Source organism: Neurospora crassa, linkage group IV (genome assembly GCF_000182925.2).
Source record: "Neurospora crassa OR74A linkage group IV, whole genome shotgun sequence".
Taxonomy (NCBI): domain Eukaryota; kingdom Fungi; phylum Ascomycota; class Sordariomycetes; order Sordariales; family Sordariaceae; genus Neurospora; species Neurospora crassa.
Window position 1 is genome coordinate 5,677,654 of NC_026504.1, and position 16,309 is coordinate 5,693,962.

Here is a 16,309-nt window from a genome sequence, read left to right on the forward strand (position 1 = left end):
TTGGGGAAATCTAAGTGGACGAATAGATTGATTGATCAAGTCCAAGTCCGAGTAAAAAAGGCTATGTAACCATGGCGCTGGCTATAGGGCGGCTATATCGGGCGGGAGAAATAAACAACCTTACGCTACTATATGAACTGAACAGAGCAAAGCCACGGAGCTCAGCCTTCTTACCTAGTTATACACATGTACAACACTAGTCTAAACTCCAGAATATGTAAGGTCAGCTTCTCCATCTTCATTCCATCCATGTCACTATCACCTCCCCACGTTCTCGCGTTCCCAGGTTCGGGAGTTTTGCCGATCGGATGTTGTCTAGGTACCTAGGTAGGTAAGGTAGGTAGGTAGGTAGTTGCCTAGTTTTGACATGACGATTTTTTTTTTTCCTATCTTTCCTTGGCTCGGACTTTTGAGTTTAGTCCCAGGTAGAATCGGTGGTTCGAGGAAGAAAAAAAAAAAAGGATGCCGGGGTCTAGTCAGATGAGGGTGGTAGTATAGCTTTGGTCGGTTGATACTACTACACTACCTTACCTTGTGTTGAGACTCTTGGATTAATACTATGATGTAGAGGTACAAAAGGTGGTGTTCTCCCCTGCTTTTTCTCAAGTGCCGGGAGCTTTTCCTTTTCCTTTTTCGTTTTTCTTTTTCGTTTTGAAACATTCCCATCATCACTTTATTCACTTCACTTTACTCTTGTCGTTGAAAACAGAAACAAGATGCTCGCCGGTTTATGTATCGGCCTTCGTGGCCTTCAGGTATGTTTATGTACTACCCTACCGTACACTCATCACTTCTTCCGTCTTCTCTCTCTACACCCTACGTCTACTCTGCACTTATACATACATACATACCTTACTTCTCTTCCCTTATCTAAACTACCCAATCAACTAATATCTTTCTCTCCGCAAACAACCAGATCCTCTTCGGCGCCGTAATCGTCGGTCTCTCCGCCCAATTCATCACCGCCCAAAAAGTCGGTTCCGCAGCGACCACCACGCAATACTCCGTCTTTACCGGCACCTACGCCATTCTCGAAGGCTTTCTGGGCATCGTCGCCCTCTTTCTTAGTTCCTTCCCAGATATCGTGGTACTAGGCGCCGATGCCATCGGTGCTTTGGTGTTGTTGGCTGGTGGTATCGTACGTCTTCCCCCCCTTTTTTTTTTTCTTTTTTTTTTTTCTTTTTTCTTTTCTCTCCATCTTGTTTTGCTCTGACTTTGACACTAACACCGACACTAACACAAAAACAGGCCTGGGCAGTCGAGACCCGCGGCTTCTCCTGCACCGATCCCACCAAGGCCAAGAAGATTCTTGACAACAACCTCTTGAACCAAGGCAAACGCAAGTACAAGGGGGACTGGTACTATGGCATTCTGTACGGGGACCCGAGTGCGGAGACGGCTTGGAGCCGGCTGCAGTCGAGCTGCAAGAAGGGACTGGCGGATGAAGTCTTTCAGTTCTTGGCGTTCGCCGTGCTTGTGGTCTTGTTGGTGGTGGGGTGGATCAGATGGCGGAAGGGTAGAGGGGGTGGAGGTATGGGGTCGAGGTCGTATGTTTAAAGAGGCCTCGGGCGTGGTGTTGAGGATTCAAAAAGGGGAATTGGGGTATTACGAAAAGAGGAAGATTAATGATAATGGAATGATTGATGGAAACGCAAAAGGGAAATGGGGGATGGAGTCGGATGGGACTCGGGGAGAATGTCATGAGTCAGATTGAGATACCCGTATGTTATGATGAAAGGAAATATGGAAGATTGGGCTACATCCCCGTTCAGAAACATGGATACTTGGAAGTGGAATCGGCTTACAAGTAGAAAGGCTCACGAAATATTCAAGAGGATGGAAATCATGTCGAGTTACTGCTTTGACTCGAACATACTAGGGCTTATTGTACATGCAGTACCCTTTTGTCCACTCATCATCAGCCTGCCCAAGGCCCCCGAGATCATTTGTCTCCAGCATCTCATGCGCACCGCCTTGCAGAGATACCACAAGTCATTACCGATTATACTCTGATGCATCCACATCATAACAGTCATGAAAATCTTTTGGAAAGTTGAGACAAAGGAGTGGAAGAAGAGAAAAACTATGCGGCCATGTCACTAACATGGCCTCCAAATGAAATCATGACAGTCATGCCAACCAAATCACCAGACCTCAGATGGCAATACCAATACCCGTGGGTTAAGCCAAGCTTGATCATAAGATACGGAAGATGTCATAACCTAGAACACCAGTCAGCTCATGCTCCTAGGACCGCAAGGAAGAGATCTTACCCTTGTGATACTATCCATGGCTTCCCCAAAAGGAATGTTCAAGAGGTAGGAAAGACGCCACTCTATGCCAACAGAGCCATCAAAAAACCAAAGAGACCGAGTAGACTGCCGGCCTCCGTGACGGAAGCGCCAGCAGTGAAGGGGGCAGACGCCTCAGGGCTGCCGTAGCCAGTACTAGTGGTAAACCCGACCGAGGCAGGAGTGCCGGAGGAAAGATAGGTGTAGGATGACAAGAAGCTGGTGGCAGGTACAACGGTGGTCGTGTTGGTATACGTGGTTCTAGCCACAGTTGTAGCCGTGGAGTTGTAGCTCGGCAGGGGAAAGCCACTGCTGGGAATGGTAACGCTGATGGTCTCGGAAGCAGTAGCCCAAATGGTGGAAGTAAGGGTGCCGCTCTTGACAGTGACCGTGAAATGAGAGGTGATCAAGTCAGTGGTAGTGTTGGCAATAACAGTCGAGGCCGGGACGATAATGGTGACGTCGGTGGTAGTGGGAGCTTCGCTGGTGGAAGTCTCACCGCTGGACGTGTCGATGGTGGAGGTCTCTGTGGCGTAAGCCACGCTGGTAGACGTCTCGGTAGTGACACCCCCAGGACTGGCAATGGACGTGTACGTGCCTTCAACGGGGGAACCAGTCTCGGTCTCGACAGGGCTGAAAGTAGTCTCATAGGTGGTGGTCAAGCAAGAGGTACTGGTCACCTCAGCGGCAGTCAACTGGACGGTCTGGGTAGTGGTGCCGTAAACGGTAGTGGTAAGCGATACGGTGGTCCAGTCTCCATCGTCGCGCTCACGGAGACCGTTGACTTGATTCTGAGCGCAGGCGCCTCCGTCAATAATGGCGACGACAACTCCAGCAAGAGCAGCCGCGGCCGCAGCAGTAGACTTTTTGAAGAACATGTTGGCTGTTGATACACCGAAAGGTTGTAGAGTCAAGAGAATGGAGTGGACTGCTGCTTGGTGAAACGAGTGTCAGCTTGGAGTGCCGTAAGAGAAGAAGGTGGAAAGAATGAAGGTGAGGTGAGAGGCGTTAGTAGTAGGTCATCTCAAAAAGGAAGAAAAGAAGGACTTGACGCGACCATATGGAACCGTGGATCCATGACAGACCAGGAAATTGCAAAGTCAGATTCAGGAACACGGCTACGGGTGGCAGCATGGCAGGGGACAGCCGGAGTGCTACAGCACCACGGATTCCTTTGGACGTGCTGGTACACGTCTAATATCAAAGGACTGCTCTGCGCGACACACACAGCTCAGGGCCGTGTCACCGTGGTGTTTGGGTGGGGGATCTGTTTGCATTGTGAAACGACAAGGTGAGGGGAGCTTGATGTCGCCGCCAAGATTGACGAGAGTTTGGGTATGGAAGGGTAAGTATCGTAGGGGGACGCCGCACGCTCCCGACAAGCCGGAGAAAGAGAAACAGTAATAATCACAACTCACATGGATGGAAGCCGTACTTCAAGGTAGACTGCGCGGGTAAGAATGTTCGTGTTTGAGAGGGTTGGATGTGTTGGTTTGATTTGTGGGTTTGATTTCGAAATTCGGTTGTTGCGTGATTGTGGAGGGGAAGAAGGGCCAGGTTGAGGAGGCCGAGGGCGGGAAGGAGACGTCGAAGTGAGGGAACCTTGAGGACTGATTGTACTGCACCTCAACCAGGAGTGGGAGTCGAGTGTTAAAAAGGAAGGAACGCTCCAAGGTCCAGATTGCCCCACGCTTCAAGTTGTTTGTATGACGAGGACGGCAGGCACGACAAGATATACGCCATTCACCACCGCCTGCCGACCCTCGACATCATGATGGTGACAACCTGTTCGTAACCACCTCAGTACCTCTGCCATATTTCATCGGATGTATGGGTAGGTTGAGCTGGTCGTTCCTCGTAGGTCAAACTCGCGAACGAGATCTGGAACCACAAGAGTGGCCATGGTCACGATTTCGACCTCGGTGGTGTGGCATTCGTGGATTTCAATGGTGCACACGGGAGCTCGTGGACCGTCGCCATCTTTGGTGCTTCCGTCTCAACGTCACTGGCATGATTTCTTGCTGAAATGACGCCTGATGAACCATCTGTCCGCATCACTTGGAGGAATCCCGTCGATTCTGCAGGACTTAATTTTGCAAGCAGGCATCAACCAGAATAGAAGATCAAACACCAGCCTCCATGCTCGACAATCCTAGCTCCTCCTCAGTGCGACATGAAGTTCATCCAATGTGAAGGACAGACACAAATTTCAGTTGCGAGTGACGGTGTTACCAGTTCTCTGAGGTCACTCTCCGGCCGGCAGCTGGAAGATTCTGTAGCTCTGGAGGCCGGAACTTGACATTGAGCATCCCATCAAGACCACCTGTGTGATGCTATTTCTCACAAGGTAGAGGCAAGTCTATGCGCTGTTGGCATCGCATGCTACGGTCGTCAGTCAAGCACTGAAATTCCCATGGAGTAGGAGGTACCGTGATGTTTCAAGACAATGATACTGCCCAGATCCAGTCCAACAACGACCAAGAAGATGGGTAAACCCCAGGAACGCGGTAGGGTTCCAAGACGCGTTTCGGAAGGGTTGTCTCCTGGTTTATGGCAACGAAATTGCCGAGTGTCTCGAGCCCAAACGGTCGGTCGTAGATGGGGTTAACCTGGATTGGAGGCCGTTTGTTGAGTGCTTGATGTATACTTTCAGCAGAACAGATTGACCTTCGTGGTCGGTAAAGATTTAAACCCATCAATGTTCATATCGATGTCTCTTAGAGCGATTGTCTGAAGAGGGTCAGGGGCCGTGATTTGGTTGCGGTGATATGAATTGATGGTACACGTTTATATCCGGCACTCCGAGGCAATACCAATACCTTCTTTCGAGATGTGAACATGAAGACATTGAGTGAGTTCGCAGCAACTCGGCCATCTCTTCCGACTGGTTCTTCTTAACAGACACTCGTGGTTGCTTTTGACGTGCAATCATGAAATTCGAGCGGGAGCCAAGCTGATTTGCCAACTATTGAGCCATTACCTTCGCTTTCTGCAGTTCTGACGAAGGAGTGTCTTCCCGAAAAGAAGCGTGATTCGTGATTTATGTAGAAACGAGACGAAAATCACTTGGCACGATGCATCATGAACTCCACAATCATGATGGCCTAACTGTGGGTGCGGGGGTTTGCCGATCAGGTGTGGACCTTGCAGTCACAGCATCGACCAATCAAAATAATCTACGATGGGCCACCCAACCCACGTCCAGTCCCCGACCTCCCGAATTGGTGCCATTGCGCCCATCGAGATTGTTCGTCATCACCAAAGAGGAAAAAAAAACACCAGACCTCCCTGACCTCCAACATGCTTTGCCGCGGCGGATAGACCGGCTCGAGACCGGACGCTAGGTACGGACTCGGGCCGCACGATTTCATCAGGGCTTTTCATTCCGATTTCGGGCCATTGACTTGGGGTATTGGGAAGTCTACACTAGTTTGACGTCTTGGAGGACTCGAGCACTGGTAATTACATCAACTCAATCAACATCACATCTACACTACACTACACTACACTAGCAATCGCTTCTGATCTCCCCCATCCAGGGTCATCCCCGATCTTGGCCAGCCGCCCCGGCTCCGAGCCTCAGCTTTGGCCAGACGCATACGCTCGTTCGGAAATCAGAACCGGGCGGCCCATCGTCTGAATCCAGCATCGGAACATAAATGTAGCTTTTGCCTCAACCGTCCTGTTCTGATCATCCGGAGAGCGGGAACCCTTGACGTCCCGTTTTGTCTACGCTGCGGAAAGAAAGAAGACAGAGACGTCGTCATTAACCTTGGGTTTCATCAATACAACCTCGCCGGTATTCGATATCCACCTCCGCAAACTCCAGGTTGTGTAGTGGGCAACCAGCAGCTCACACAAAAGCGAACCTCCCTCCCGCCTGACCCGTCCACCCCGTTCTCGATTTCGACTTGAGCTCGTCTTTTCGTACCCGCTCAGACATCATCTCTCCCACCCGCACCGCATTTGCAGCGCGCACGATAGCCCGCACCAACAACTTTGGCCGCATCGCATTTTGCAGTCGCTCGGTCAGGTACATTGCTTACTTGACTTGCATTAGAATTAAAACTATACCACTTATTGTACGACATCGTTGTCGTTATCTTGTCCCAAACCACGGACGTAACCCATTACACATCACACCAACCCTTTTTTTTTTTTTTCTCTCCCTCTTAGAACCCAGCCCATATTCGAGTCAACCACTCACGAAGCGGTCACCGCTCATCGCAGTAGTTACCTCTATTGATCATCCCAAATCGCAAGACCCAATCCATCATCGCTGCTTTGTTCCCTATTTCTCTTTCCCACTCCATCGAGTCATCCATCCATCCCTCCATCCATCCATCTTTGCTTTTTCTTCCTTCATTGATTCATTCCACCGAGAGAAGGAGAACAGGAACAAAAGGTCCATTCAATCGGGTGTGCGCAATCAACCACCTCGAGCACCCACTTCTTCGTCTCAATCCACGGCAGCGATCACTTTCCACTCAGGGAACTCGAGACCCACCGACTTAGTTACCAAGGAAGCCGCTTCCGGACATCCATCGACCACCACAACTGCACTTCCCTTCACCCTGACCTGACCTGACCTGACCTGACCTGACTTCCCGGCAATCTGAATAAGGACCGAAGCGAAGCCAGCATCCATCGATACATTGCATTTTGCAATTTTACTCTGGTTACAACCACACTTCAGTTTTATCAGCACCTGATAGCAACAACGTTCCTTTTTTGACGGACCCGCGTCGACGCTACATCACAGAAGCAAGCCACACCCTCTTTAATTTCGATCGATTTTCCGGAGAAGCGCCTGTGCCATCCAGGGGGGGAGACGCACTCCAAACCACAACCGCCAAACTACTAGCAAAACAGTCATTTGAATACGTACGATCAACTTCATTTCAAACCAAACCGGGAATCGTCTTCGACAGACCTACACTAAACATTCAATATGGCCGACACAACCGAATCAAAACGTCTCGGCAAACGCCCAGAGACCGACGATGCGCTTCAACAACAACAGCAACAAGCGACACCAGCAACAGGCGGCGTAATCCAGATGGAACAGGTTAACAACCAACCAGCCACCGCCTCCGCAACAACCGCAACAACAGGCTCACCGTCCCATGCCCAGAACAACAAGGAAGGCGAACCATCAATATCCACAGTCACCGGCGCCGTGCCCGTCACATTGCAAGATGTCATGGACGAAACCGACCCAGTTTCCCCCCCAGAACCCCAACCACAAGCCGTCAACGATCCCGACTCGATATCTCAAGCATCTCAGTCAGCGTCGGGACCCAGTAGTACCGAAGCCCCAGTCTGCAACATCACCCTCCTCCTGCCCACGGGAGCCCGACACCCATACAAGATCGACGAAAAGTATCTGTCCAAACGGGGCGTCGACATTCCCGAGACAGTGGCGGGGACGGGCCAGCCGGACCCGTTTAGCATCTCAGTGTATAAGGTCAAGGAGTTGATACTGAGAGAGTGGAGGGAGGAGTGGGAGGGGAAGCCGGCGAGTCCAACTAGCATTCGGTTGATTCACTTTGGAAAGTTGTTGGATGATAAAGAGAGTTTGAAGAGTGAGTTTTGCCCGATTTCCTTTTCTTTTTTCGTTGAGGATAATGATGGTGAGGGATGGAGGGGAGAAAGTGGAGGGGGGCGGGGGATGGGGATCTCTGTAATGGCCGGAATAGATAAGAGAAGGGAAAAGGGAATGCCAGTGTCGAAAAGTGACCCTGGAGATATAATGGAGATGGAGAGGGATAGATCGGTTTACGGCAATAATTGCGGGAGAATTTGATAAATCAATCATGATTGAATATGCTAACAAACCTTCAAAAACAGAATACAAATTCTCCCCCGACACCCCCAACGTCGTCCACATGTCGGTTCGACCAGCCGAGATGATGGAAGAAGACGGCGAAGGCGCCAAAGGCGGCAAGGCCGCAGGCGGGCGAGAAGGATCAAGGAGAGAAGGAGGAGGCGGGTGTTGTGTTATTCTATGAGGGATAGTCACAACATGCTCTCAGCCTATCTCGTCCTTTGCCGGCTCGCTGCTTCGAAGCGTCTTTATATCACCATCAGAGTGCTATCAGATTGGGTTTGGTTGATGTCACTACCGATACCGACTGAACATCGACAAACCAATCTGAACAGCAGCGGATCCATCGTCGACTTGGCGAAGGAGTCTTTGGTCCCTTTGAAGCGACAAAGATCCGGCACCTGATGTTAGTCCAGCTGGACCCTTGTTCAGTACCCAGCGAATGCACAGATGTGGTGAGGACGAATTATCCTACATCCACACAGCGAACCCTTACTTGTCACTATTGCATTTCAGATAAGCGGCCGGTTGGTGGCCGTTATTGTTTAAAGAGGTATATTTGGCTATTCCATGTATTTCATGTATTCTTGTTAGTGGGAGGCTTGGGCGGAATGTTCCTGTTTTCACTTTCCCTTCCTTCTTCGTTTCGCTCACTTACTTGTTGTTCGTCGGATATGTTTTTTTTCCTCATGGCTTTGCTTACAGACGGGGCTGTACCGGGAATGGCGTCTCGTATACAACGCTCCTTTCTTGTTTATGTTTTCATTGGGTGTGTGTGGACAGCAGTTATTGCCCACTCAGCGGGAGTTGTTGTTTGTGCTTGACTAGCGTATTGGTGGGAGAGAGCTGGAGGAACCTTTTTGTTTTCTTTGAGAGAATGGGATAGAGGTGTGGCGATGAGTGGTGGCTGATGTGAATACTTGGGCCATGAGGCGCTCCTCCCGAACCAGATGGATGAGGGATTGGAGCTCTCGGGCAGAGCGTATGGATACGATGACCGACCTCGGAGAGATGAGTATGGTCATGTACATATTACGAGTTTACTGGGCGTTGGGAAATATTGAATGATGAGAATATCTTTGACGTTCGCTCCATTGTCCATGACTGCTGTGTAGCTTGGTGAAGAAGGATGTGACAGATGGTCCCGAACCCCAGCTTCCAGAAGTGCGATGCCATAGGCTCGACATCCGATGTATGTGCTCCCGAACAGCGTGACTGTGTGCGAGCACCAATGAGGTGGTTCATGTCTAATAGCCGTATTGCCGATTCCAAAGTATCTCTTGGGCAAGCTGTATTGAATCTTCAACTCATTCCCCAACTTGCCATCACACGTCCATTATATCCCATCAGACACCAACCACCCCGTATATCAAAATCAAAGCCTTAAGCCGAAATCCTCAACTTCCTCTCCATCTCCTCATGCACGCTCACCTCGGCCCTACTCTCCTCTCCCGTGTACACATCCTCCCACGTGATATCTCCATCCCGTCCCATCAGGATCTCCTCATGCACATTGCCCATGCCGCCCATCATGCCCACACCCCCGCCCAACGCCAAGGGCTTCCACTCGCCGTCTCGCACAATCTTGAGCTCCATTTGGCGTCGAATAGGCTCGGCCATGCCGAACGTGCGGCGCAGAGTCTCCATGCGCAAGGTCTCGCGCGTGGCTTCCCATTGCTTGAGGCGCGATTCGAGCGGGTGCGAGGAGATGGGGACTGCCGAGGCGGTGGCGGTTGCACCAGAAGAAGAAGAAGAAGAGGATTTGACGGAGTCGAGAGGGTGGGGAGCGAGGCCTGAGCGGAGGGTGTCGTGCAGACCTGGAGCCGAAGGGGCGGCGATGGAGCGGAGGTGGGTGAAGGTTGAGGAGTGGGAGTCGGCGGGGACGATGCGGAGGGACTTTGACACGGGTGTTAGTATGGTTTAGAGGTAGAAGGGGGGAAATATTTAGGGGGTGGAGGAATGAAACTGAGGAAATGGAGGTAGGGTGAGGTAGGGTGAGGTAGGGTGAGGAGGAGGTGATGATGATGGAGGGGAAGATGGGTGGTGATAGCTTACCATCTTGACGGTTTGCGGTTGATGAAGCTAGGCGGCGGTGTTGATTACGTATTGATTGTTTGTTTGGGGAGGATTAAGCTTGTGCGATTGTGAAGGTTCCTTGATCGCTGGATGTTGATTTGGGTATCGCAAGAAAATAACGTTTGCGAGTCGCTTGAAATCGTGGCGGGTTGTTTGACGTTGTTGAGGAATGGAAGATGGAAGATGGAAGATGGAAGTCAAGTCAAGGCTCCAAGCAGCTTCCGCGTTCACTGCCCAGCCGCTGTTGTCGCAGGCGGGCGGCAGGGCTGTTGTCACTGGACGGCGGCGGCGCGCGGCGGCGGTACGTACCCCAGACAGACGCTAGGTAGGTAGTGGGGTGTCTGCCAGGCTCCCCGGTGTCCCGTCACTTGTCATTGTCATTGTCATTGTCATTACAAGGTATTGGCTGGCGTATTATGTAATTAACTCCGAAGTCGCTTCCTACACCCGACCTCTACGTATGTACTATCAACCTCTTCAAGTACCATGTCATGTCACAGTCACTCTTCATTTATACATTCCCTCCGCCTTCATCTGAGATGGTCACTTGAGATGTCTGGCCCATCCAAGTTTCACCTCCCCAAATAACCCCTACTTCAAAATGCGCTTCCCACCACCAGGGACCACTGTCCGTCCCCCCATCATACGCATCACCAACGGCACCTTCTACCGGCACCAACCTTCCTCCCACGGCCACGGTCATGGTCACCCCAACCCACCACTCTTCTCTAACCTCACCCTCGATATCCCCTCCCACCCTTCGTCTCCGCACAACTGGGCCATCCTCGGTCCCTCCCAATCCGGCAAGACCAGCTTCCTGCAACTCCTCCGCGGCCAATACCTCTGCTTCCCACCCACCGCTCGCTCCTTTCCCTATCTCTCTACCGAAGACGTCCCCACCCGGCTGAGAGGAAACCCAGCCAAAGCGATTCAGTATGTCGGGTTCGACGCCACTTCCACGTCCGGGGGTCTTGGGGCAGCGGCATCCAGTTACATCTCTGCGCGGTACGAAAGTCACAGGGAACAGACGGACTTTTCAGTGAAGGATTGGTTGTTGGGCAACACGGAACTTAACCCGACTTCGATGCCGGGGGATTACAAAGTGGACGAAAAGTTGTTTGAACGGGTGGTTGTTGATTTGCGGCTGGACACCCTTCTCGACCTCCCCGTCTCGTTTCTTTCCAACGGACAGGGCCGTAGGGCCAGGATCGCGCGAGCACTCTTCAAAGACCCGGAGGTCTTGTTGCTGGATGAACCCTTCATGGGACTCGACCCAGCTACGGTCGCGGGCTTGAGTCCCTTGCTGCAAAGTCTAGCGGAGAAGAAGAGCCCACGGCTGGTGCTGGCCGCGAGACCACAGGATCCCTTGCCGGAGTGGATCACGCACCTGGTGTATCTGCGGACGGACAGCCAGGTGGGCGCGATGGGCGAGCGGGGGACCGTACTGGATGGTTTGAGGGCCTACGTGCGCGGAGTATGGAAGGGTGGACTTTCTGAAGACGAAACAATGCCTGTTCATGCTCTCATCGACATCGGCCGCACCTTGACGAAAGAGGGTATCAAAGGGGAGGGCCTAGCCGAGGCACTTACCCGCTCCCCGACCAACCAAGCACCCATCATCGACTCCGCGCCTGGTCCCGAGAAGACCGCACCAGAAGAAGCAGAAAAAGAACCTCTAGTCGAAATGTCCGGCGTCACCGTCCGCTACGGCTCCAAGACCGTCCTTGGCAACTGGCCTTCGGGCCTCCACTGGACCGTCCGCCGCGGCTCCCGCTGGGGTGTCTTCGGTCCCAACGGTAGCGGCAAAACCACCATCGTCTCGCTACTCTGCTCCGACCATCCACAGACTTACTCCCTCCCCATCAAACTCTTTGGACGATCCCGCTTGCCTGAACCCGGATCCGGTCAACGCCCCTTAACCTTCTGGGACATCCAATCGCGCGTCGGCCACTCCAGTCCCGAAATCCACCAGTACATGCCTCGCCGGCTAACCGTCCGCTCCGTTCTCGAGTCCGCATGGGCCGACACGTTCAGCTCTGTCCCCAAACTCACCCCTGAAGCAACGGGAAAAGTAGACGCTACTCTATCCTGGTTCGCACACGAACTGAACCCGTCCTTTGCCAAACGTTCGCACCACACTCCCGTCGAACTCGCAGAGACCGATGCCGACGACGAAGCAAGTCTGAAGTGGGCAAAAGATTACCAATTCGGCGAATTACCTTTTTCTTCTCAGCGCTTACTCCTCTTTTTGCGCGCTATCGTCAAAAACCCCGATATTGTCGTTCTCGACGAGGCGTTTAGCGGGATGGACGATGCCGTCCGCGACAAATGCATGTTGTTTCTCATGCACGGAGAGAACAAGACTTTTGCTTCTTCTTCTTCTTCTTCTTCTTCTAGTACTTCTGCTCCTACGACCAAGACCAAGAATGGTCTATCGGTAGCTCCTGTGGAAGTAGTAGATAGCGAGCAAGCCAAGGCTGGTAAAGTCAAGGTGCACGGGTTGACGGACGAGCAGGCCTTGATTTGCATTAGCCACATTAAGGAGGAAGTGCCTGATTGCGTAAGGGAGTGGGTGTGTTTGCCGGAGGCGAGCAGTGGGCAGGAGGCGAGGTTTGGGAGGTTGGATGGCCCGTTGAGGTTGAGTGGTAGAAGGTGGGGGGAGGTTTGGGGGGTTAATGGGAATTAAAATCAAGTTATGTGGAAGTTTGAGGGCAAACTAAATGTATGATGGAGATAGAGAAAATTAAGTAGGGATGTATAGACTTCACTGTTTGGAGGGATGATTGTGCAAAGAGTCATGACAGTTTCTCAAGTATAAAACAGTTCATTAGGTATCAGGCTATTTTGAGGTATCATCGGATCACTTCTGTCAGGTAAGCCTGTGACCACCACCAGGGGAGATATTGCTCTTATTGAACGGAGACAGTAAGTGGCAAGATATTAATTATCTGAAATCTATGTAGTTTTAGAACTTGCTTTTGGTAACAACGACTGCCTCTCAACCAATTCCCACGTCTAGAAAACCGAACCGCAATGAATAATCAAAAAAAGGATCATGACTTCATGAAGAGGTAAGATGAAGTGAGGTGAGATGAAGGTTTGTATGTAGGTAACAGCCCCCGATAAATAATAACAACCGCCGAAAGTTACTCGTCCGCTCGCTCGCTTTCCCGCTTAGCTCCAAACGTCCTTGCTTTTCTTATTGTGCCGAAAACAGCAAAAGAGATCAGTAGTAGTCGGCTTTAGTAGCTCATCAAATCTGCATGCACTTCGTTAGCAACATTTTCACACTGTTTCGTATCGCCTTGGATCAAGACTTACCGCGTCCAAACAACGCTCTCTTGCCCCAGTCCATGGCCATGAGAACCCTCGTCCGCAAACTCACGCTCTGCGTAAAGTAAATGCTCCTCCATGCATACACGGCCCACAGCCCTCCGGAAAAGTTCCAGCCGTCACCCCAATCAAACACGGCGCTGTTGCCAATATACGCCAAACTGCCCAAATGCCGGTACTCAAACGCCTTGTACACAGCCGCATCCAGATCGCCCTCGTGAATCTCATTCGCCGACAGCCCCGGCGCCGCGCGCGCAAGCTTGTTGAACTTGTGCGCTAGGTACTGTCCTTGCTGGTGGGCGCGCTGCGCGGTGGCAGGGAGGGAGGTGAGCTTGCTGTCGATCTGCTTCAGCAGCTCGCGCAGCTCGCCAAAGTCGAGGGTGCCGTTCTGGTCCTTGTCGTATTCTTCAAACAGCTTGTCGAGTCGCTTCAAGTGGGCCGTGGCTTGCGGGAAGCGCTTCTTGATCTGCTGCGCGACATCACGCCAGTCGGAGAAGTGCAGCTCGAGGCTTTCCGGGTCCTTGCCGTGCTTCCAGGCGAGGTTGCGGAGGAAGGTGATGATGTGGTCGGCGACGTTGTTCTGGATTGTGGAGCAGTCGCCAATGGCGTACACGTCGCCCAAGGGTGTGCCGTTGAGACGCAGGTGCGTGTCGGTCTCGAGGGCGTGTCGGTTCGTTTGGGCGGGACCGAGTTGGCGCGAGATGCGCTTGCAGAACTCGGCTTGCGAGACGCCTGTTGACCAGAGGCAGAAACCCATGGGCAGCTCCTTGGTCACGGTGGTCTTGCCGTCGGGGCCCCGCTGTGTGAAGAGGATGGACTCGGGGCGGACTTCGGCTACGCGGGAGTTGACGAGCACGTCGACTTGGTCGCGCGAGAAGCGGTCTTCGGCGTACTTGGAGACAGCTTCATCGTACGTGTTGAGGATGTGGTCGCGGGACTGGATGAGGTGGACGGAGATCTCGTTGCGCAGGAGACGCGGGAAGTGGAGGGTCAGGTCCTCGTTGAGAAGGTCAAAGAGCTCGGCGGCGAACTCGACACCGGTGGGCCCGCCGCCGCAGACGACAAAGGACAACAGACGCTTGCGCTCCTCGTCCGAGGTGGTGGGCAGGCAGGAGAGCTCGAGGTTTTGGATGATCTTGTTGCGGATCTGGCGGGCGTCGTTGATGTCTTTGAGGAAGTGGCAGTTCTCCAGACCCTTGACGCCGTGAGGGTTGGTGGTGGAGCCGACGGCAATGACGAGCTTGTCGTAGGGAACGTAGAAGCGCACTTCGTTGCCACGGGGGTCCTTTTGAGATACCTCGACCAGGCGGGAGGAGAAGTCGACATCTTCGGCGGCGGCCCGGATATAGTGGCCCTTGACTCGGTCGATGATGTTGCGGATGGGCTCTACCAAGGACTTGAGCTCGAGGGTTCCGACGGTGGCCGAGGGCAGCATGGGCGTGAAGAGGAAGTAGTTGGCCGGGGAGACAACGGTGACATGGTAGTCATCCGGGTTGAGCTCCTTGAGCAGAGCCACACTGCCCCAGCCACCACCCAAGATGACCAGCCTGGGTTTCTCCTTGTGTTTCTTTTTCTCTTCGCTGTCGTCGTCGTCGAGGAAGATCTCGAGGATGGGTAGGTTCTTGGGACCGCCGCGACGAGGGTTTAGGGCGAGCTTGGGGACAGTGATGTCGCCCTGATTTGTCGCGTGGGAGCTGTAGGTCGAGGCATCGTAGAGGAAGAAGGCGACGAAGCTGAGGCCGACAAATGCGATGGAGCTGCCAAACCAGGCAGCGGTGCGGTAGCCAAAGTTGAGGAGTCGCGACTGGGTTCGCGGGAGTGGTCTGCCCGACAATTGTCGTTGGCTGATGAGGGAGAGCTTCTCAGGGCGGCGTAATTGTAGACTCTTTGGTAGGGTGAACAAGTGTCGCGTTGCTGTCGTCGAGGTTAAAGTCAAAGTTCGAGGAGCTGTAGCAAGGCCAGAAGCCCGCGCAACTCGATATGTGCGCAGCATTGTTTGTTCACAATATGTATGGGCGTTGGCTGCGGTGTGTTGCTGTGGTTGTCTGCTGTTGTTTACTTTTTGCTGCTGCTGCTGCTGCTGTGCTGCTTTGGTATGACGTCAATACCTACCTAGAGGTAGCCAAGGCAGTGTTGATAAGGTCCGGGCGCTTGGTGTTAGGTAGGTGGTGTTGCGGTGTCAGTGCAGTGTTTAATGTTAGTGCAGCCAGTAAAGGAAGAAGACTCGGCGTCGAGGAGAGAAGAAGGAAGTCGAGGAATTAAACAGCTTGTTCACATGGAAGTCAGCCCGTTTGTATGTCTTTTCTTCGGGGAATTTCTTTCACGACCTGACGTCGGGTCTTGTCTTATCTTCGTCGCATTCCGCTTGATTGTCCGTTCCGAGTAGGGTAGGTACATAGTGATGATCTGACTGGGGGCCCAACTAACAGCGGGACGCCCCTGTCGTGCCCTGTTATGCCCCTGTCACTCCCCGTCACTGCCCTGAAAGTGCACCCTGCATTGAGCTTAGTCCAAGACTGGTGTGCTTGTTAGCTCAAGACCTCGAGTCAACTTCCTTGGGCGATTTATATCAAACTGTCCATAATTAAAGTGTGATCCTACCTTCAGTATGCTTTTGCCGAGATTCAGGGTACTATACATATTGAACTTTATTAATAGCCCACTGGATCGTACCCAGGGCAGCTATCTCGTTTCGTCCTCCTGGGGCTCGGACAGATCCGGGATAGCTCTCGTATAGTATCTCAGCTGAAGAGTACCGAGCTAACAGACTAACCAGCATAGC

At 52.5% G+C, this 16,309-nt stretch overlaps 6 protein-coding genes across 6 annotated transcripts; 3 read left to right on the forward strand and 3 right to left on the reverse strand.

Annotated features, from left to right (window-relative positions):
- The first annotated feature begins 131 nt into the window (after positions 1 to 131).
- On the forward strand, positions 132 to 1,815 carry NCU05230 (hypothetical protein). The gene is made up of 3 exons (XM_956797.2): positions 132 to 755; positions 917 to 1,138; positions 1,249 to 1,815. Exons 1-3 carry the CDS (start codon positions 717 to 719, stop codon positions 1,555 to 1,557), a joined length of 570 nt encoding a protein of 189 aa, XP_961890.1. The 5' UTR covers positions 132 to 716; the 3' UTR covers positions 1,558 to 1,815.
- A 12-nt stretch (positions 1,816 to 1,827) lies between these two features.
- On the reverse strand, positions 1,828 to 3,287 carry NCU05229 (hypothetical protein). Its single transcript, XM_956796.3, has 2 exons — positions 2,274 to 3,287; positions 1,828 to 2,222 (listed from the first exon to the last, which is right to left on the reverse strand). Exon 1 carries the CDS (start codon positions 3,167 to 3,169, stop codon positions 2,336 to 2,338), a length of 834 nt encoding a protein of 277 aa, XP_961889.1. The 5' UTR covers positions 3,170 to 3,287; the 3' UTR covers positions 1,828 to 2,222; positions 2,274 to 2,335.
- Positions 3,288 to 5,968: 2,681 nt separating this feature from the next.
- NCU05228 (hypothetical protein) lies at positions 5,969 to 9,993 on the forward strand. Its single transcript, XM_956795.2, has 2 exons — positions 5,969 to 7,876; positions 8,142 to 9,993. Exons 1-2 carry the CDS (start codon positions 7,243 to 7,245, stop codon positions 8,300 to 8,302), a joined length of 795 nt encoding a protein of 264 aa, XP_961888.1. The 5' UTR covers positions 5,969 to 7,242; the 3' UTR covers positions 8,303 to 9,993.
- NCU05227 (20S proteasome maturation protein Ump1) lies at positions 9,075 to 10,419 on the reverse strand. The gene is made up of 2 exons (XM_956794.2): positions 10,174 to 10,419; positions 9,075 to 10,014 (listed from the first exon to the last, which is right to left on the reverse strand). Exons 1-2 carry the CDS (start codon positions 10,174 to 10,176, stop codon positions 9,502 to 9,504), a joined length of 516 nt encoding a protein of 171 aa, XP_961887.1. The 5' UTR covers positions 10,177 to 10,419; the 3' UTR covers positions 9,075 to 9,501.
- A 221-nt stretch (positions 10,420 to 10,640) lies between these two features.
- Positions 10,641 to 13,057, forward strand: NCU05226 (ABC transporter). Its single transcript, XM_956793.3, has one exon. The coding sequence runs from the start codon at positions 10,796 to 10,798 to the stop codon at positions 12,878 to 12,880; it is 2,085 nt and encodes a 694-aa protein (XP_961886.1). The 5' UTR covers positions 10,641 to 10,795; the 3' UTR covers positions 12,881 to 13,057.
- On the reverse strand, positions 13,048 to 16,121 carry nde-1 (NADH dehydrogenase 64). Its single transcript, XM_956792.3, has 2 exons — positions 13,516 to 16,121; positions 13,048 to 13,453 (listed from the first exon to the last, which is right to left on the reverse strand). The coding sequence occupies exons 1-2, from the start codon at positions 15,518 to 15,520 to the stop codon at positions 13,437 to 13,439; spliced, it is 2,022 nt and encodes a 673-aa protein (XP_961885.1). The 5' UTR covers positions 15,521 to 16,121; the 3' UTR covers positions 13,048 to 13,436.
- Between the last annotated feature and the right edge of the window lie 188 nt (positions 16,122 to 16,309).

Coding starts and splice junctions, on each gene's coding strand:
- NCU05229 (XM_956796.3), bottom strand. CDS start 3,169: ATGTTCTTCAAAAAGTCTACTGCTGCGGCCGCGGCTGCTCTTGCTGGA.
- NCU05230 (XM_956797.2), top strand. CDS start 717: ATGCTCGCCGGTTTATGTATCGGCCTTCGTGGCCTTCAG. Junction 756..916: donor TCGGCCTTCGTGGCCTTCAG/GTATGTTTATGT, acceptor GCAAACAACCAG/ATCCTCTTCGGCGCCGTAAT. Junction 1,139..1,248: donor TGTTGTTGGCTGGTGGTATC/GTACGTCTTCCC, acceptor ACACAAAAACAG/GCCTGGGCAGTCGAGACCCG.
- nde-1 (XM_956792.3), bottom strand. CDS start 15,520: ATGCTGCGCACATATCGAGTTGCGCGGGCTTCTGGCCTTGCTACAGCT.
- NCU05226 (XM_956793.3), top strand. CDS start 10,796: ATGCGCTTCCCACCACCAGGGACCACTGTCCGTCCCCCCATCATACGC.
- NCU05228 (XM_956795.2), top strand. CDS start 7,243: ATGGCCGACACAACCGAATCAAAACGTCTCGGCAAACGCCCAGAGACC. Junction 7,877..8,141: donor TGATAAAGAGAGTTTGAAGA/GTGAGTTTTGCC, acceptor CTTCAAAAACAG/AATACAAATTCTCCCCCGAC.